This window comes from Prionailurus bengalensis, chromosome E4 (assembly GCF_016509475.1).
Source record: "Prionailurus bengalensis isolate Pbe53 chromosome E4, Fcat_Pben_1.1_paternal_pri, whole genome shotgun sequence".
Taxonomy (NCBI): Eukaryota; Metazoa; Chordata; class Mammalia; order Carnivora; family Felidae; genus Prionailurus; species Prionailurus bengalensis.
The window spans coordinates 20,263,628-20,285,865 of record NC_057360.1 but is presented as its reverse complement, the minus strand read 5'-3'; the positions used below and the strand labels follow the sequence as shown (position 1 = coordinate 20,285,865).

Below are 22,238 nucleotides of genomic sequence, written 5' to 3'. Positions count from 1 at the left end.
ATATATTATTCTATTTATTGTTTGCTACTGTATTTCTTTGATATTGTAAACAGTGGTGTCCTTTTAAGTGACACTTTCAAATTGTTTAGAATACAACTAATTTTATATATTGTTTGTATATTCAGTAACCTTAATAAGTCCTGTATCTTAAAATTGTGGCAGACAGAATACACATAACATTCACCATTTTAACCATCTTCATGAGTACACTTTAGTGGCATTAAGTACATTCACATTACCAACCAACCATCACCACCAACCGTGCATGGCCAGAACTCTTTCCATCTTTCCAAACTGAAACTCCACATACATTAAACACTAACTCCCATTTCCCATTCCTCCCTCCTTCGGCCCCTGGCAACCATCTTCTAGTTTCGGTCTCTATGAATCTGACTTCTCTTGGTACCTTAGAATCATATAGTATTTGTCTCTTTGTCTGGCTTATTTCACTTAGTATAATGTCTTCAAGATTCATCCATGGTGTAATGTGTCACAATTTAATTCCTTTTTAATGCTAAATAATACTCCATTGTATGTCTATACATTTTGTGTATCCATTCATCTGGTGATGGATGTATGGACTGTTTACACCTTTTGGCTATTGCGAATTACGCTGCTCTGAACACTGGTATAAAAATGCCTGAGTCTCTACTTTCAGTGCTTTTGGATATATACCCAGAAGTGGAACTGCTCGATCAAACAGTAATTCTGCTTAATTTTTTGAAAATAAACCCTACTATTTTTAATCATTTTTTTCTTTTTTTTAAAAAAAAATTTTTTTTTTCAACGTTTATTTATTTTTGGGACAGAGAGAGACAGAGCATGAACGGGGGAGAGGCAGAGAGAGAGGGAGACACAGAATTGGAAACAGGCTCCAGGCTCTGAGCCATCAGCCCAGAGCCTGACGCGGGGCTCGAACTCCTGGACCGTGAGATCGTGACCTGGCTGAAGTCGGACGCTTAACCGACTGCACCACCCAGGCGCCCCTTTAATCATTTTTTTCTAATTGTGTTGGCTAAGATGTCAATGTTGAATAAAAACAATAAAAATGGGCATCCTTTTCCTTGATGTTATAGAAAATGTTCCTAATATTCTCTCCATTTAGGTTACTATAAGTCTGGGGAGACATTCCTTTTATCAGTTTAAAAAAAAAAAAACAAAAAGGGGCACCTGGTGGCTCAGTTGGTTGAGGGTCCTACTTTGGCTCAGGTCATGATCTCATAGTTTGTGAGTTCGATGCCTACATCGGGCTTGCTGCTGTCAGCGCAGAGCCTGCTTCAGATCCTCTGTTCCCTCTCTCTCTGCCCCTCCCCTGCTCACACTCTCTCTTTCAAAAATGAATAAACATGAAAAAAAATTAAAAAACAATAAACAAAAATAAATAAACCCCCCCAAATACTCTCAATTCCTTATTTGTTATTAAAAATCATTAGCCCAAACTAGCATGAAACACATGCAATCTTTATTATCTTCTAACTTGGCCCAATACTGTACCCCTCTTAGTCCCCTCCAACTGTACTGTCTGGGTCTCACGGTCCATCCTCTGCAAAAGCCCCATCCTTAAACTTTCCTTTAAGCATTCTCTTGCTTTTCTTGTAACATGAGCCTGGATTCAAGTTGGGTGCAATCCTGGCTCCTTGCTCTTCAGAACTTTTTCCTTCCTAACATCCTCCAGCTTCTACTAGGTTCAAGCACTAGATCAGTGCTGTCTGAATTTTGTGTGATGAAAATGATCTGTGTCTGTGCTGCCCAACACAATGGTCACTAGCCCCACGGGACTACTGGCTAGTGTGAATGAGGAACTAAATTTTATTTTATTTTTTAGTGTTTATTTATTTTGAGAGAGAGGGAAACAGAGCACGAGTGGGGAAAGGGCAGTGACAGAGAGGGAGACAGAGGATCCCAAGCAGGCTTTGTGCTGTCAGCGCACATCAAGAGTTGGATGCTTAACTGACTGAGCCACCCAGGTGCCCCGAGGAACTAAAATTTAGTTTTTCTTTTTAGTTTTTTAAAGTTTTATTTATTTATTTTTGAGAGAGAGACAGAGAGAAGTGAGTGGGGAAGGGGCAGAGAGAGAGGGAGAGAGAGAATCCCAAGCAGGCTCTGCGCTGTCAGCACAGAGCCCCATGTGGGGCTCAAACCCAGAAACTGAGATCATGAACTGAGCAGAAACAAAGAGTCAGATGCTTAACGGACTGAGCCACCCAGGTGCCCCAGTTTTAATGATTTCAAATTTAATACCCACATGTGGCTAGCGGCTACTATAGTGACCAAGAGAGCACTTAGATTATAACGCTTAGGTTACTGTCATTAATAGAGCTGCTAGTCATTTTCCCCATTATACCTTAAAGATGTTAGTAGCTGGAGAAAAAAAGTCTGCAAACCAACATTACTTTCATATCTTGGTGTCTGCAATCTTCACATAAAGGAGACTCTCAATACCCTGGTTTCTCAGTTCCTTGACTTCTCCTACACCCAACGATCTTAACTTCTACCACTCTCAGCCTCTATTCCCTTGATCATCCTGAATCCAATAAGTACTGCCTGCGCCAGAACTTCCAATCCAGTTGCCAATACTACTTTTTCACTTTTCCTTATCTCTTTTACTTGGGTTAAATTCCTCACCTATCACTGAAACAACTTGTACATTTAATCTCCTGTGCTATCCTTGACCTCACTATAGTACAAACAAGCCTAAAATAATTCCAACTCTGGTTAAACACAACTCTCATCACTACTCCAGGCTTATACTGAGCACCTGCACCTGGATGGAGAACGCATGACTTTGCTGACTGGTTTCACTTTAAATACATGATCAAAAGTCTCAATCGTAAGGCCTACCATACCGAACCTACTATATTTCCCTAGTTAATTCATTCTGACACTCTTCTGCATGACTTTCATTCATTCGTTCTTTTTTCAAACTTCCAACACCTCTCCTCCAACATTCTCAACTAAGGACTCTGCTTTTTATGTCTTAAATAAGTCATCAGAAGAATTTCTATAGAATCTCACCACCAAATCTACCAACTTACCTGCATCGGTAACCAAATGCATTTTCCTTTTCTGCTGTTAAAATGGATAAACTGTTGGGGCACCTGGGTGGCTCAGTTGGTTAAGTGTCAGACTTCGGCTCAGGTCATGATCTCATGATTTGTGAGTTTGAGCCCCACATAGGGCTCTGTGCTGAGAGCACAGAGCCTGCATGGGATTCTCTCTCCCCACCTCTCTGCCCCTTCTCCCCTGCTCTCTCTCAAAATAAATAAACTTATAAAAATATTAAAAAAAAATGGATAAACTCTTTCTGCTCCAATACAGTACTGGATCTAATTCCCTCCTGCCTGATCAAGGGTATTGGTGCAGAACTCCTTGCTCTCCTACCATTTCTCTCATTCTATTAGATCACTGCACTAGCATATAAACATAACGCCAGATTTCTCTGCAGTACCTCAGCCCAGCCATTTACAGCAAAATTCCTCAAATGCATTCTCTACACTTGATGTCCTATTTTTTCTCCACCATTCTCTCTTTTCATTCCACCATACTGAAACCACTCTTGCCTAGATTGCCAATCCTCTCCAACTGCCAGATACGATGGCCATCTCAAAGTGCTTACCTAATTCAACTTATCAGCAGCATTTGACATGGGGTGATTATTCTTTCTTGAAACACTTTAATTACTTGACTGTAGAAAACTCCTCCCATGATATTTCCTTCGCTGATCCCTCCTCATTTTTCCAATTTCTAAATCTTAGAGGGTTCCAGGGCTTTTCATCTGTACTTTTGACTCAGATGATCTTATCCAACCTCATGCTTTATATACTATCTTTATACTGATGATCAAAAAAATATATATCTCTAGCCCCAACTCCTACTGTACACTTATATACCTAACTCTGACCTTACAGTTCCACATGGATATTTATCACCCAACTCAAACTGTCTTTGTGTAAAATAGAACCCCCGCCCTGACCCACTGCCAACACAGTGGCCCCAGAATATCAGTAAATAGTATCTCCATTACCTGACTTGATGCCACCTCTCTGGACTAGTCTCCTACCATCAATTACTCCTTATTCCATCCTGTCAACACCGAGCACCCCATTCTTTGAACATTATCCGGGCCTTTGTACTGGCCATCACCTTTGCTTGAAATTCTTTTCTCCCAGATTTCCACACAAATGGTTCTCTCAATTCCTCCAGCTCTTTACCAGAGACTCTCTTACCATTCATATACATTCAAAGTTAACTTTTGAATGATACGGGTTTGAACTGCACAGGTCCACTTATATGGGAATTTTTTATAGTACAATACTATAAATGCATATTCTCTTCCTTGTGATTTTAATAACGCTTTCTTTTCTCTATCTTACTTTACTGTAAGAATACAGTATATGATATGTATAACATACAAAATATGTGTTAATTGACTCCACGTTATTGCTAAGACAGTCAAGTCAACAGTCAGCTACTAATAGTTAAGTCTGTCGGGGAGGGGGCGGTCTCAAAAGTTGTATGTGGATTTTTGACTGTGCAGGGGGGCTGGCATCCCTAATCCCTGTATTAATCAAGGGTCGATTGTACATATAAAATACTTCCCTGCTTTCTCTCTATCCCATTTAATCTGCTTTATTTTTCTTCAGAGCATTCATCACTCTTTACGATATAACATTTATTTATTTATTTACACTTTATCTCTTCCCAGCAGACTGTTGGCTGTATAAAAATGGGACTCTATCTGCATCATTTACTGCTCTATGTCAAGCAATTAGTGCCTGGCACACTATTGACTATTTTAAAGTTTAATATAAACACCAAAGATTTTATTCAGATTAATAACCAAAATTGCTAAATAAAAAAAATTATTTTCCATGTAAATACATGAGGGAGATGACAAAAATATCTTAAAGAAAAATAAAAATTAACTTGAGGGAGATGTATCTCATTTATAAACCACAATATAAATCAGAGTATAATTCTTTCCCCAAAAACTTCAAAGATGGAATTCATTATTGTATATTTATAATAATTTCCATTTCCCAGTGAAATTCAGATTTTAAGAAGAGAGAATAAGGCCATATTATTAAAAAGAATTTTTAAAGTAAGAAAGTCCTTCACTCAGGTGTTTCTAAATGCAAATAAAATATAAACAGGATCATAAGCTCTCCCATTTTAATGTCTTTCCAATACAGTAAAGCACCCTGGTTTTCATGAGAAACATCTGTCTCTTCAGATACTATGGAAAGTAAAAGCAATACTATGCTAATTAAAAATGGTTATATTTTAGTTAGAAAAAAAACCATTTTTTTATTTTTTTCATGATATTTAATATGCTACGTAACAAATATTCTATTGTGCTCTCTTTGTTTTGTTTTTTTTTTAAAGTTTTATTTATTTTTTTAATGAAATTTATTGACAAATTGGTTTCCATACAACACCCAGTGCTCATCGCAAAAGGTGCCCTCCTCAATACCCATCACCCACCCTCTCCTCCCTCCCACCCCCCCTCAACCCTCAGTTTGTTCTCAGTTTTTTTTGTTGTTGTTGTTTTTTTTAATTTTTTTTCAACGTTTATTTATTTTTGGGACAGAGAGAGACAGAGCATGAACGGGGGAGGGGCAGAAAGAGAGGGAGACACAGAATCGGAAACAGGCTCCAGGCTCTGAGCCATCAGCCCAGAGCCTGACACGGGGCTCGAACTCACGGACCGCGAGATCGTGACCTGGCTGAAGTCGGACACTTAACCGACTGCGCCACCCAGGTGCCCCTGTTCTCAGTTTTTAACAGTCTCTTATGCTTTGGCTCTCTCCCACTCTAACCTCTTTTTTTTTTTTTCCTTCCCCTCCCCCATGGGTTCCTGTTAAGTTTCTCAGGATCCACATAAGAGTGAAACCATATGGTATCTGTCTTTCTCTGTATGGCTTATTTCACTTAGCATCACACTCTCCAGTTCCATCCACGTTGCTACAAAAGGCCATATTTCATTTTTTCTCATTGCCACGTAATATTCCATTGTGTATATAAACCACAATTTCTTTATCCATTCATCGGTTGATGCACATTTAGGCTCTTTCCATAATTTGGCTATTGTTGAGAGTGCTGCTATGAACATTGGGGTACAAGTGGCCCTATGCATCAGTACTCCTGTATCCCTTGGATAAATTCCTAGCAGTGCTATTGCTGGGTCATAGGGTAGGTCTATTTTTAATTTTCTGAGGAACCTCCACACTGCTTTCCAGAGCGGCTGCACCAATTTGCATTCCCACCAACAGTGCAAGAGGGTTCCCGTTTCTCCACATCCTCTCCAGCATCTATAGTCTCCTGATTTGTTCATTTTGGCCACTCTGACTGGCGTGAGGTGATACCTGAGTGTGGTTTTGATTTGTATTTCCCTGATAAGGAGCGACGCTGAACATCTTTTCATGTGCCTGTTGGCCATCCGGATGTCTTCTTTAGAGAAGTGTCTATTCATGTTTTCTGCCCATTTCTTCACTGGGTTATTTGTTTTTCGGGTGTGGAGTTTGGTGAGCTCTTTATAGATTTTGGATACTAGCCCTTTGTCTGATATGTCATTTGCGAATATCTTTTCCCATTCCGTTGGTTGCCTTTTAGTTTTGTTGGTTGTTTCCTTGGCTGTGCAGAAGCTTTTTATCTTCATAAGGTCCCAGTAATTCACTTTTGCTTTTAATTCCCTTGCCTTTGGGGATGTGTCGAGTAAGAGATTGCTACGGCTGAGGTCAGAGAGGTCTTTTCCTGCTTTCTCCTCTAAGGTTTTGATGGTTTCCTGTCTCACATTTAGGTCCTTTATCCATTTTGAGTTTATTTTTGTGAATGGTGTGAGAAAGTGGTCTAGTTTCAACCTTCTGCATGTTGCTGTCCAGTTCTCCCAGCACCATTTGTTAAAGAGGCTGTCTTTTTTCCATTGGATGTTCTTTCCTGCTTTGTCAAAGATGAGTTGGCCATACGTTTGTGGGTCTAGTTCTGGGGTTTCTATTCTATTCCATTGGTCTATGTGTCTGTTTTTGTGCCATTTTTTAAAGTTTTAAAAGTTAGTCATGTCTTTATCACAGGGCCCAAAGAATACAATAATCTTTTATACAAAATGTAATAAAGATTTAATTGGATCTAAAATTTTACTTATATAACATCTAAATGAAAAATACCGAGAAAGCTTGAGACCAGTATCACATCACTCAAATATTAAGGTACATAAATTTGCAGAAGTCAAAATTAACACCCTGACCTTGTCAAAGTGATAAAACCAAATATAATAAACATATATCAGAATGTGCAGCAACACTGAATAATTCCATGTTAGGTATCAGGTTTTTCATTATTCCTCAGGAAAAAAATCTAAGAGTTTATTAACTAAAAAATGGTAATATAATGTTTGTAATGTTGTAATGTTCCATTTAACTAAAAAATGGAAATATTAATATTTAATATTCACTGAAAGTTGCCATTTAGATCTTCCTTGAACTTTCTGAAAGCTTAATCTTTATAAGATTAAATACAAAAAAACATTAAGTGCAAAAAAAAAAAAAAAACACTTTCCCATCAGTAAACATGAAATGCTATGTTATCAAAGATGCTCACACAAATTCTACAAAAATGATTTCCTAAATGGCAGAAAGTAAGAACCAAGCTATAATTTACCCCAAAATTACCTGGCAAGTCTAGTGAAACACTTAGAGAGGAAAATGTAGGTTTCAAGAAAAAAAAAAAACAGTACAAAATAGTTTAAAGATCCAAATCTATTATCATAACATTAACCTTACTGAGAACTACAAAAGAAGTAAATAGATCTTTACTTCCAACAAAAAGTCCAACCCTTTCATTAACTAGGAAGTTTACTTACCGCCCATGTTTTAGTCAACCTGAAGATTGGGGCACTCTGTAAGCCAGAAACCACCGCCATAAGTGCATGAAGGTTATTCAGCTCATACAGTTTCTGAAGATTTAAGAAAAAGGGAGAGGAGAGATGAAAAATAAAAAGAATAAACACAACAAAACTTCAGATTAACAACGAGTAAAATCTAGGCAATTGGTAGTGTTCCAGTACTTATCACCCTTATTGAGATTTGTCTTTAGAGTACCCACCATGTTTACAGTAAACTGATTTTGGCCCACAAGAGAATTTCCGTGTTCTAACCTGGCATTGTCCCCAAGTGTTGGGAACACATCTACCTCTAGCTCAGTAATATATTAAGAAAACCAAAGTTATAGCTCAGCATCAAGTTTACCCAGTATGATCATGCACCCTAGTTTCCAGTAAGGAGTCTCCTTTGCACTGAAATGCTAAGCCTCTGCCTTATGATCCCAGTTTTATGAGAGGGTCTACACCCAGGATCCTGATATGGTTTCCTACTCAGTATCCTCATAATTCCAGGACGAGGGTTCAAACCTGCCTTCCACAGCCTTCCTCAATTTTCTGCTTCCTCCTGGCTGAATCCTCAGATCCTTTGTTCTTCATTCATGTTGGGACACCAACCTGCTTCCCAATACTAGGCCTTGCTTTACAGTCTCCTTGTAGAACTCCTACCTAACATTAGGTTCCATCAGTTTGCTAAACAGATCTGTTTGACATGTATTGCTAACTTCCCAGATTTCCTCATACTACCATGTGCTTACATCCTAATGGTCCTATCTAAAAATCATTTAGAATGGTCCTCACCCACTACCAAAAGACTCCAGGCAAAAAATGCCTGTTTTTAACTGAAAAACTCCAACCAATATACCACCTTAACTCAGGTCTCACAGAATTGCCATAAAGTTTCAAGAAATATGAACTCAATAAAACTCAATCTTTTTTTTTTAACTTTTTTTTTTTAATGTTTATTTATTTTTGAGAGAGAGACAGAGTGTGAGCCAGGGAGGGGCAGAGAGAGAGGGAGACACAGAATCCAAAGCAGGCTCCAGGCTCTGAGCTGTCAGTACAGAGCCCGACGCGGGGCTTGAACTCATGAGCTGTGAGATCATGACCTGAGCCCAAGTCGGACGCTTAACCGACTGAGCCACCCAGGCGTCCCAATAAAACTCAATCTTAAAAACATGGAAAATGAAAACATATAAGGAAACAGGAATTCACAAATGAGAACAACGTTAGGTACTGGCCTCAAAATGAAGATTAAACATGAAGACATTATCCAGAATGCAACATGAAAGAAAAAGTGTTTTAAAAAAATGTCAAACAAAGGTTAAGAGACATAAGAGGTTTAAAAAAAAAAAAAAAGGCCAACATTTATCTAGAGGGAGTTGTAGAAGAAGATGATAAAAAGCAATGGCAGAAATAATTATCTGAGAGATAATGGGAGATTATTATTTTCCCAGAGTACTAAAAAGACACTAATTCCTGGTGCCTAAAGAAACACAAAAAAACTGTAAGTCTGGAATAGCATTTTTAAAAAATGTTTATTTTTGAGAGAGACAGAGGACAAATGAGGGAGGGGCAGAGAGAGAGAGAGAGAGAGAGAGAGAGAGAGAGAGAGAGAGACACGGAGGGAGAGAGGGAGGGACAGAGACAGAATCCACAAGCAGGCTCCAGGCTCTGAGCCGTCAGCACAGAGTTCAATGCAGGGCTCGATCTCATGAACTGTGAGATGGTGACCTGAGCTGAAGTCGGACACATAACCGACTGAGCCACCCAGGCGCCCCTGGAATAGCATTTTTTTAAGAACAAGATGACATAAAGATACTTCTAGGCAAAATAAAATAAAGATTAACGAAGGATTTTTTTTTAATGGTGTCAGACACTCAATATCACTAATCATTAGGGAAATGCAAACCAAAACCACAGTGAGATATCCTTTCATACTGGTCAGACTGGCTACTATCAAAAAGACAAAAAATAACAACTGCTGGCAAGGATATGGGGAAAAGGGAACCCTCGCACACTGCTGGTGGGACTGTAAACTGATGTGGTCACTATGGAAAGCACTGGGAGGTTCTTCAAAAATTTAAAAACAGAACTACTGTATGATTCAGCAATTCTACTTGTGGATATTTATCTAAAGAAAAGGAAAACAAAATTCACAGTATGTTCACTGTAGCATTATTTACAATAACCAAGATATAGTAACAACCTAAGTGTCCACTGACTGATGAATAAAGATGTGGTATATATGATACAATACAATATTACCCAGCCATTAAAAAAAAAAAAATGAAATCTTGCCATTTGTGATAACATGGTTGAACTTAGAGGGTATTATGCTAAGTAAAATAAACCAAAGACAAATATAGCATGATTTCATTTAAATGTGGAATCTAAAAAACAAATGAACAAACAAAACAGACACAGATTTATAGGAAAAAAACTGTTGGTTATCAGATGGGAGGGCTTGGGGGAGTGGGCAAAATAGGTGAAGGGGATTAAGAGGTACAAACTTCCAGTTCTAAAATAAGTAAGTCAAGAGGACGTGATGTACAGCATAAAAATATAGTAAAAAATATTATGATAATTCTGTATGGTAACTGGACTTATTGAGTTCACAATGCATAAAAATAATGGATCACTGATATATACCTGAAACAGGATATTGTTTGTTAATTATTCTTCAATAAAAAAATGGTGGCAGATACTCAAATGAAAAATATGAATAATCCATAATTCCTACATACAGAAAAAATTTTTTCCACATAAACACTCACATACAAAAATCAAAGCTATAAAATTTTCTTAAATGAGGTACTCTTTTTTTTTTTTTTTTAAGATGATTTCTTTCTTTTGAGAGAGTATGCGTACGTGTTGGGGAGGTGCAAAGAGACAGGGAGAGAGAAAATCCCAAGCGCAGAGCCCAATGTCAGCGCAGAGCCCAATGCAGGGCTTGGCCTCACAAGCCGGGAGATCATGACCTGAGCCAAAATCAAAAGTCGGATGCTTAACCAACTGAGCCACTCAGACACCCCTTAAATAAGATACTCTTAAACGATACAATAAAAATTAAAGATCACTAAGTTTGACTACTAAAGTTAGAACATCTATATGAAAAGATAACATGAAAAGAGTAATAAGAGAAGTCACAAATATAAAGATGGATATAAAAACATATATTGGAGAAGCAGTATCTAAAATTAAATAAAAAAACTCTTACAAAAATCAATAAAAGATCAACACCATAAGAGACAACTGTTCAAAAATCTTGAAGAGACATTTCAGGAGAGAAAACCTAAATGGCCAACACTGAAAAAATGTTCATTCTCATCATGTTCAATGAAAGCTATTGTTCCGTCATTTCTTTAAAGGTAATTTATCTTTTCTCTCTATACTTCTAGGGCTTAACCCCTCACATGAGCACAAAGAGAATCCCACAAGACAGCTTTCTAGCAGCCGTGTGTACAGCAACAAAAATCTGGTAACTATCCAAGCCAGAGTATACTGAAGAATTGGTGGTAAATGCAAGCAACAGAACACTCTACAACAGAGGCACACCCAAAGCCATTCGGCAACAGTGCTGAGTAAAAACACCAAGTTATAAAAGTATAAAAGTAATTATGGAATAATTTAAACAAAATTCAAAAATATAAACAACAATCTATTACTCAGGAACACACATATGTACAAAACTAGAGAAGAAAAGCTAACATAAAGTTCAGGGCAATGGTTCCTTTGGTAGCAGGAGGGCAGGGGACTGCGTATGCGGAGGCCTATCAGAGTTCAGTGGGCAGTGGGGACATGGGTGTCCACTTTATCATTCTTTTGATACTTAAAATATACTTTACAATTTTTTTGTGTGTCTATAGGATGATTAGTTTTATATGTCAAACTTGATTAGACTACAGTACCCAGTTATTTAACCAGACAGTAACCTCGGTTTCGCTGTGGAGCTGTTGTGTAGATAGAGTTAACATCCATAGTCAGTCGGCCTTTTGGCTAAGATCAAGTGTAAATAAAAGAGACTACATTTGATAATATGGTAGGCTGCATCTAATCAGCTGAAATGCCATAAGAGTATAAAAACTGAAGGTTTCCCAGAGAAGAAATTCTGCTTCAAGACTGTAGCTTCAATTCTTGCCTGAGGTTTCTAGGCTGTCCACCTGCCCTACAATCAATTTCACACTTGCCAGCCCCTTCCCCCAACCATCGGAGCCAATTGCTTAATCTTCTTTATACATTTTACATACATGTATATTTATTCTGTCTCTCCAGAGAACCCTAAGGGACACAGTCTACTAAACAAGTAAAAGACCTGCAAGTTTTGTAACAGACGGAATACAGAAGGCAGAGTCAGAATAGAGGTATTTAAAAGACAGTGTGAGCCAAAAAAAAAATTATGAATTTACAGCTTGGGATGAAAGAAACTACTGTCAAAAATAACTTAAAAGTCTAAGAGTCTGAACTGGAATTAAATGATTACTCGAGGAGGAAGGTAACAACAAGCTTGATAGGCAGAATTTGGTGGTTTTGAGTGGAACATGCAAAGCCCATAAAAAAACTAACAAAGGGGCGCCTGGGTGGCGCAGTCGGTTAAGCGTCCGACTTCAGCCAGGTCACGATCTCGCAGTCCGTGAGTTCGAGCCCCGCGTCGGGCTCTGGGCTGATGGCTCAGAGCCTGGAGCCTGTTTCCAATTCTGTGTCTCCCTCTCTCTCTGCCCCTCCCCCGTTCATGCTCTGTCTGTCTCTGTCCCAAAAATAAATAAAACGTTGAAAAAAAAAAAAAACTTAAAAAAACTAACAAAAATACCAGAAAAGAAAAAAACAAATTCAGAATGTATGGAGAAAAGACATGAATTTCTGCTAGCTAAAACCCAATATTTATCAAACATATCACAGAGAATGTTTTCAGAAATTTTATGACATTGCCACAGATCACATTTTGAAAGCTAGCTCTGCCACCTAGTGCCACAGAACGTTAGAACACAACTGCTTCCAGGTGCGCAAGGAAATTACGGAGGCGTTCCGACCTATAGCAGTTACAATTTTTTTTTTAATTTTTTTTTTCAACGTTTATTCATTTTTGGGACAGAGAGAGACAGAGCATGAATGGGGGAGGGGCAGAGAGAGAGGGAGACACAGAATCGGAAACAGGCTCCAGGCTCCGAGCCATCAGCCCAGAGCCTGACGCGGGGCTCGAACTCACGGACTGCGAGATCGTGACCTGGCTGAAGTTGGACGCTTAACCGACTGCGCCACCCAGGCCCCCCTAGCAGTTACAATTTTAAAATAATTACGATAACTTAAAACTGTAAAAATGGCATTCTCATTTTAGTCCACCTTCATTCAGACATGAGGTAAGTTATGAATTTATTCTAAGATTGGTGAAGATGTGGCTACAATTATACCACCTTTTAGTGAACTTACCATAAATTTAGAGTTGTCAGTTTTAAGGAAATATTAGTATCCTCTTGTGGAATGCCTTGTTCACCCTCCTCTCTGAATTCTGACCATCCTTGAAATCCATGTTCCTTTTCTCTTGCTGCATTCATTATCTATGCCCCACAATAACTACTCAATTAACATATTTGGTTAACATCCTCTTTATACTATTCCTTTAAAAATAAAGTCGTATTCTCCACAGGGTTGGCAGTGATAGATTTCAAAAACAAATAATCGATATACATTTTCCTACTGAATCCTATAAGGCTTTCTCAATTACATGCAGAAGAGTCCAGTATTTTGTAAATACTATACTTCACCATAATCTGATCTCTGCCTACTTATCCAGTCAAATAAGTAATATATTCCAGCTACTCTAAGACAGGGAGGGGAGAGCTAAAGGGAGGAAGACAGGAAGAATAAAGAAAAGGCAAAGAAAACAGGCATCCAATCGAAAGAGTCAACATATTAATCAACAGGTCTTATTTTCCAGGGTCAATAAATAGTAAATAAAGTATCACGGGCAAATAGTCACTCACAATGCTGAATGGCTGGACTCAAAAATAAAAATACAAGTCTTTCTTACCTTAGCAGTTTTAATATAGTGGCTCAAAACTTCTGCTCTAATTTTTAATGTCTGAGCATGAAGAATTTCTCTAACAACCCAAAAGCTTACCTGCAAATAAAAATTAAAAGGAGTTGAATGGCAAGATTCTTTACTCACAAGGATCAAATTAATGACTTGGTGAATGACTTATAGCTGGTTAAAAGACAATACTTTTTTTTCTCCTTCCGGCTCCCTGCCAGGATATAACCAGTCTTCAAATGTTGCATACATTTCATATATACATGATATGTATGTGCATAGAGATATACATGTGTATATGTGTATGCTTATACACACACACACACACACACACACACACACAAACATGACTACGAGTTTTGATTTGTAAAAGCAAAATAAATTTTGAAAGAGTTAATAAAACTGGTTTTATTGCATTATTACAACAAGAACACTATACAAATACATGTAATTTTATTCTGAAACATCATGGCAGAATTAGATAAGCTCTAAGATCAGACATTATAAACTATGCTACTTAGGGCAAGTTTTTCTGTGGCTGTGTAATCCCACATTGCCATTTATTTACATTATGAAATAATGCCATAAAGAAAAGTCATTCTAAAATTAAACTAAGATTATATTTTTAAAATCATGTAATGCTTTCTAATTCAATAAACCACCTTTACAATTTCTTTTAAAAACCATTTATCAGAAGGCAGGCTAAATCTAAATTACTAAAATGCTCTATGTACTCTGATGAAAATAGTTTGCTTCTCATAAATATAACATATTTTTAATTCATTTACTATGAAAATAAAATCAAGGCACTCTCAGTTGGCTTGAACTTACACAAATCTAAATACAAGGTGTATTAGCAAGAAATGATAGTGCAAAACATAGTGCCACTGCCTCACATTTCTTATCCCTGTTTTAGTGAGAAACATTTCAGATTTTACTTGCAACTTTCATCTACAAACTGCCAAAATGTACATATTTTGTATATATTTTACAAATGTATATGTAAATATAAAATGTATATATTTTATAAAGCCATATTCATATTTGTTATTATATCTGGGCTACTAATGACAATAAGTATCCCCCATTCTGATAAAGTACACTTCTAAAATATATCAAAAGCTATACTTTATTTTGTCAACAACCTTGGCAAATATCACCTGTGAATTTAAACTGCATGATTACTGACTTTATTAAATTTAATGCTAGGCAAATTTTTTTTTTCATTTTTTTTTTTTAACATTTATTTATTTTTGAGACAGAGAGAGACAAAGCATGAGCAGGGGAGGGTCAGAGACAGAGGGAGACACAGAATCCAAAACAGGCTCCAGGCTCTGAGCTGTCAGCCCAGAGCCTGATGCGGGGCTCGAACTCACGGACCGCAAGATCGTGACCTGAGCCGAAGTCGGACGCCCAACTGACTGAGCCACCCAGGCGCCCCAATGCTAGGCAAATTTTAAGACAAAATGCCATCATGATTTTAAAACATGGCCAAAAGGTCTCTGTCATTCTGTCATTGAAAGTTGGGGTCTATGTCACCTGTCATGTCATCTGGACAGGCTTGTGACTGCTTTAATGAACAGAAGATTAACTAAATTGATGCTAACTTCCAGAAGATGGTCATAAAAGAAAGCCTCTGCCTTGACTGCCAGAACATTCTCTCTGAGGTTCCTGAGCTACTGTGTAAGAAGTCCAACTTCTGTCCATGCTGGACAGGCTGAGTGCAGGTGCTCCCCAGTTGACAATCCCAGATAAAGCCAACCATACCCTAGAATACTGATCCAGAATGACCCACACAAAGATACAGTTCAATAAAATTACTGGGAAAAAATCTTTTGGCCATTGAGACAAAAAGATAAAGTGATTTTTAAGGAAAAGAAAATGTAATTATCACCGGACTTATCAACAGTAACACTTGTCAGAAAAAAAAAATGGAGTAATGTATCAAAAATCATCAAGGAAAGAAAATTGTACACAGAGGACAGGCACATTTGCCAGCATGCAAGAATTCAGGAATTACTATTCTCACGAGCCCTTCCTGAGTACTGTAATGGATAACAAGCTATAGGCAATCAACATGCCTTGATAATCAGGATTCTGTGAATAGAAGAAAGAACATGTGGACGCAATACAGAAGAGTTGGAAAAAAAACCTCTATAGTCGGTCCTGAATTTGAATTACAAGTATCTATATGAACTCATGAGATATTTTATCTTTAAACAGTTGTTTGTCTATGTGTGTGTGGACGACATATAGAAATCTTAGCTACCTCTGCTGAAAAAGGCAGAGAAAATAGCAATGAGCATTCCTAGCATTCAAGTCCATTTCCCCCTGTAAGAAACCAGGACTTATTAAAGAACGTTGATTCCAGATACAGGGAGGGGATGGGAGCAGGTAATGGACAAAATGAACCTGAAATATCTTTGCATACCAGATGGCAAGGAAACAATTAAAGACTGTTAGAATCATGACAAAGGACATGAAAGTGGCTCAGCTGGTTAAGCATAAGACTCTTGATTTCAGTTTAGGTCATGATCTCATGGTTTTGTGAGTTGGAGCCCTGCGTCTGGCTCTGTGCTGACTGTGTGGAGCCTGCTCGGGATTCTCCCTCTCTTTCTGCCCCTCCCCCTGCTCTCACTCTCTCTGTCTCTCTCAAAATAAACAAACTTAACAATATACTTTTTTAAAAAGGTAATAACTGCAATGGGTTGAAACACATCATATATGATGTTTTAATTTGTAAGTTCACAATGGTACTTAAAAAAACTACTTGGTCACTGTTAGAGGAAGACAGAACACCAATTCACTATCTTCAAAACAACTAAATAATGGGAGAGAAGTGAACATTTATCCTTCCTTGCTTATAGGAAATGGATCTCTGGGTAAGCAAATACCAGATGAGGGAAAATGTCTCTTTATAAAAGCATTCCAACTAATAAATGAAAAAGAATGAAATGTGAATTAACCTTAACATTTTTTTAATGTTTATTTATTTTTGAGGGGGGCGGGCAGGGAGAGAGGGAGACAGAGAATCCAAAGCAGGCCCCAGGCTCTGAGCTGTCAGCAAGGAGCCAATGCAAGGCACAAACTGTGAAATATGACCTGAGCCTAAGTCGGACGCTTAACCAACTGAGCCATCCAGGCGTCCCAGCCTTTTAACAACTTCAGTTAATTAATGGATCTAGACACAGCTGCTAAAATCCTGAAAAAGACAACCAGATATTATGTGCCTCCTGATGAAAAAGAAGAAAAACAACAAACACAACACATATTCTTGCCAAAGGCACTGAACCCAACTGAATCCTTGGAACCAGCACTAACACCCAGAAAACATAATATATTACACTGTATAGATGCAATCTAGATTGTGGGAGACTCAAAATTAGGTCAAAATGCCTAGGTGCCTCCACAGGTAAATGATAAGGAAAAGAAAAGGAGAAAATGCCAATTAAAAAGTCTTAAAATTTAACAAATTTTAAAAATTGGCAAGGGTAAATAGTTGTGTCTGGGGACACATTTAGGTGATAAAACTATACAAAGACACACAAGAAAGTGAGTATGATAAAAGGACAGTGATTATTCCTGGAGGAAGAAAGGGTGTGACTGGGCTGAGGTACATGTAGGAGTTCCTAAAGTTCAAGTTTTATTTTTGGTCTGGGTGATGTTACAAGGATATTTGACAATAGTTTATTGAACCATGTATTTGTTTTGTGGGTTTTTTGTATCCACATTTTAATTTACAGTAAGTTATGAGTTAGAAAATAAATGAGTAAGAAATACAAGAATAATAAAAATGACCAGGGAGATTTTAAAATGACAGAACTTGTGGGGCGCCTGGGTGGCTCAGTCGGTTAAGTGGCCGACTTCGGCTCAGGTCATGATCTCGCGGTCCGTGAGCTCGAGCCCCACATCGGGCTCTGTGCTGACAGCTCAGAGCCTGGAGCCTGTTTCGGATTCTGTGTCTCCCTCTCTCTGACCCTCCCCCGTCCATGCTCTGTCTCTCTCTGTCTCAAAAATAAATGAACGTTAAAAAAAAAAAATTAAAAAAAAAAAAGAAAAAAAATGACAGAACTTGTGAAAATGAGAAAACAAAAGAAAAGTGAAATTAAAATTAGTAAGAGCTAGAATGAAAAGGTCCGTGGAGATAATGATCTTTGTTTTTCCTGTTCACTAATATATTCCAAACACTGAGAACAGTGCCCAGGACACAGTGAAGCTTAATAAACATTTACTGAATAAAAATGAAACCCGAATCATTTCATATCAATTAGGTTGCAAAGTCTGATGATACCAACTGTTGACAAAGATGAGAGTAATGGAAGTTCTTGTACTCTGCTGGTGGGAATGCAAAATCAGTACAATCATTAAAAAAAAAAAAGACACCATCTTTTATAGGTAAACATGCATACATTCTCTCTGACAAAAATTTTATATCTAAACACACATTTTTCTAACCAATTACAGTGGGTTTTTTTTTTAACCCACTTTAATGTATCAATTTAGTAAGTCTAAGTAGCAATGTTACTACTTTCTTAAGCAGAAAAGATCAAAGAACATATCATCTAATACAAATAAATATTATTTCAGAATACTTCTGTTTCAGCTGTGTGTCTACACTGAATCACAATGTAAAATATTTTATCTTATCGTGGGTCACCATCAAACAAGTTTGAAAGCCACTGCCTAGAGAAACTAGTATACATAAGTACCAAGACTCAGAATATTCCTAGCATCATTCTTCATAATAGCAAAAAATTAGGAAACATATCTCATGGTCATCCTCAAAAGTGATAAATTCATTTTGATATATTCATACAATGAAATGCTAGAAAACAGTGAAAAATCAATGAATTAGAGCCAAATACATCATCATGGCATCAGAGAAACACAAAGTGAAAAAAAGCCAACCATAAAAAAATATATATATAGTCTGATGATACATTTTATGAGGATGAAAAACAAGATTATACAACATGCTGTTTCAGGATACAAACATTTCCGATGAATCTATAAAAGAATTACAAGAAGAGTTTAAAAAACTTTTAAAAACCTGCCCAAAAAACCAAAACCCAAATTTTCAGATAATGGTTATCCTTAAGAGAGGGTACAGGGAAGAATATGTAAAATGTTTAAAGAGTTTGGGTAATATTCTAGCTCCTAGCTTAGGTGGTTAATTCAAAATCATTTATTAGAATTCTTTTTAATACACATTCATTACATGAACTTGCCATTTCTGTAGGCTAACAATGGTTGAACATCAGCAGTTTCACATGATCCAAACAAATATTTAACACATTCTTTGAAATGTACCAAATATTTCATAAAAAAGTAAATCCTAGAAAACATTTATTCATAGGATATTTTTAACTGTAGTTACTTTATTCAGTTTTATAATCATATAGAAGTGTTATAAAAACCTTATATTTGCAGCCAAAAATGTGTTAAGCTTCAAGATAGTTTTCTCAACTGTTTACATGGAACACTTCAAATGTATACTGAACTAAACAGAAGATAATAATGAAGTCCCTGATGTATAGCAACCAGTTTCAACAATTACCAAGTTATGGCCAAACTTTTTCACCTCTACCCCTCCCTTCCCCTCAAATGCCCCAGGAATACTGTGAAGAAAATCATAGATAATATATAACTACAACTATAAATTTTGCTTTCAGAAAGTAGAGTCTTTTTTAACAAACATAAGCCATTATCATGATCGTTCTTAAAAGCATTAACTTCTAATTATCAGTCGTATTTCCAATTATCTAAAGATAATGTCTAAAACAAATGTAAACAACCCTTCCCTAATAAAAAAGAAAACAAAAACAAGAACCTCCACTGGCCAGAAGGCATGCCCCCAAGTTGTCAGAGGAATATCCAATATAGAATGGTTAAAATTATGACATACTTCAATCACAGGAGATCACAGAGATACTAAAAATGTTTTCAACATATAATGATATAGGAACATTTAATGGTATGCCATGACAATAAGGCTATAAATTACATGCACAACATGATTTCTATTAAATTAAGAAAAAATAAAGAATGAAGAAAAGGATATATGCTGAAATGTTAACAACAGTCATGTCCAGGTATTTGTTTTCCCCTCAGCTTTTTATACATTTCTACGTTTTTTCAATTTCCCTGCCATACATATTATTATTTTGATAATCAATAGAAAGCATAATTAAAAAATTTTTTTAATGTTTTTATTTATTTTTGAAGGGGAGAGAGAGAGTGAGACAGAGCATGAGCGGGGGGAGGAGCAGAGAGAGAGGGAGACACAGAATTCAAAGCAGGCTCCCGGCTCCGAGCTGTCAGCATAGAGCCCGATGTGGGGCTTGAAGTCATGAACTGTGAGCCGAAGTCGGATGCTTAACTGACTGAGCCACCCAGGCACCCCAGAAAGCATAATTTTTAATGGGATGGGAGAGAGTTCCATTTCTGGTAATGTGGAGTAGCTGGTATCTTTGGGAATGCTCATCTGATTATAATTCCAAATTATAAAAACAACTATTTAAAACCACGAGAGGGACGAAAAGAAGGCAGAAACTGGAGAATTGATCCTGGAAAGAAGATGCGTTGGATGAGATTTGCACTTGGTTCACTGAGGATGCTTTCTAGTTACCACAGTGTGGGCAACTAAAATTCAAGCAGAAGGCCATAGTCTTAATGGCTTCAAAAGTCAGAAGCCAGCTGGCCAAAAGTGAGGGGATAAATTCTAGAAAGGAAAGAAAGATAAGAAGGAGATTCCCCCAAATCTATATAAAAATGTCATCTAACTTTCTGGCTGACCTTGGAACTGTGCATGTGCAAGGGAAACTCTAAGAAGCCTAATTGAAAACAAAACCTAAAGGAAATTATCTGTTCTCCAAGGAGAGACAGAATTTGAAGTTTGAGTCCAGTGAAGTTAACTGCTTGCTAAAATAAAAATCAACACTCTTCAAAAGAGGAAAACAAAACCATTATTACACTATATGTTAACTAACTTGGATTTAAATAAAAATTTTAAAATGCAAAAAAAAAAAAAAGGAAAAAGAAAAAATATTGAAGAAAAGTCATAAATAAGTTAGTCAGAGATAAATACCATATGTGGAATTTAAGAAACAAAGTAAAGGAGCCAAGGGAAAAATGAGAGACAGAGGCAAACCAAGAAACAGATTCTTAACTACAGAGAACTGGTGGTTACTGGAGAGGAGGTGGAGGGGGAATGGGTTAAATAGGGGACATGGATTCAGAAGGGCACTTGTGATGAGCACCAGGTGATGTATGGAAGGGTTGAATCACTGAATTGTACATCTGAAACTAATATTATGCTGTATGTTAACTAACTGGAATGTAAATAAAAGCTTAAAAAAAAAAAAGAGGACAACGGAATCCAGAATCACTATTATGTATCATCCATAATGATAACTATAAAACTTTAAAAATTATCATACATGCAAAGACACAGAAAAATGTGACAGTTAAGAGGTAAAGCACTAAAAGGACAAAAACAGACCCCAAGATAACTCGTTTGTTATAATTAGTGACAACTAGATGCAACGTGGGATCCCAAAGTATCTTGTAACAATAACAAAAAGGATATTAGTGAGAAAACTGGGGACATCTGAATAATGTCCTTAGCTTAGTTAATAGTACTGTACCAATGTTGATTTCCTGGCTCTGATAACTATACTTCTGTAAGATGTTAGCACTGGGGGAAGCTAACATCTTATATGGAATATAAGAACATGGAAACTCTCTGAACTATCTTTGTACCCTTTCTAAGTCTGAACTGAAAAGCAGAGATTCAGACTGAATTACAAAAATGAAAGGTATGTTAACTAACTAGAATTTAAATAAAAATTTGAAAAACAAACCAACCCCCACCAAAACAAAATAAACCTTAGATTCCTTAACATTAAATTGTTGTTGTGCATGTGATTGTTGTAAAGTTCAACTGGGGATATTTTTGAGAAAATATAGAGAAGAAAATGAGTAAAAATGAGTTCTTAAAACAATTATAATCTAGTTCTGTTGCTAAGACACTAATGATGTATTTGATCAAATAATTTGATTCTTTTAATATATATTTAAGGAAAATTTAAAAAAAGGGAAAACTACCACTTATCAAATTCAAATGGATGTCAAATGGAATACTACACAGCAATAAAAATGAATTATTAATGCATGCAACAAGAATAAATCTCAAAGACCTAATGCTTTGAGAGAGTGAAAGAGACTAGTTTCAAAAGGCTACGTACTATATGACTCTATTTATATAAAAGTCTGGGGGCGCCTGGCTGGCTTAGTCGGTTAAGGGTCCGACTTCAGCATAGGTCATGATCTCACGGT

At 37.0% G+C, this 22,238-nt stretch overlaps 1 protein-coding gene across 5 annotated transcripts in view; it reads right to left on the bottom strand.

The window, feature by feature from the left end:
* RALGPS2 (Ral GEF with PH domain and SH3 binding motif 2) overlaps positions 1–22,238 on the bottom strand; it is a 170,326-nt gene that overhangs the window by 85,933 nt on the left and 62,155 nt on the right. For all 5 annotated transcript variants that reach the window (XM_043568127.1, XM_043568129.1, XM_043568131.1 and 2 more), the window contains 2 exons: positions 13,902–13,991; positions 7,859–7,951 (listed from right to left, as the gene is read on the bottom strand). In XM_043568127.1, the coding sequence (XP_043424062.1) occupies positions 7,859–7,951; positions 13,902–13,991 (183 nt within the window). The remainder of the gene's footprint in view (positions 1–7,858; positions 7,952–13,901; positions 13,992–22,238) is intronic.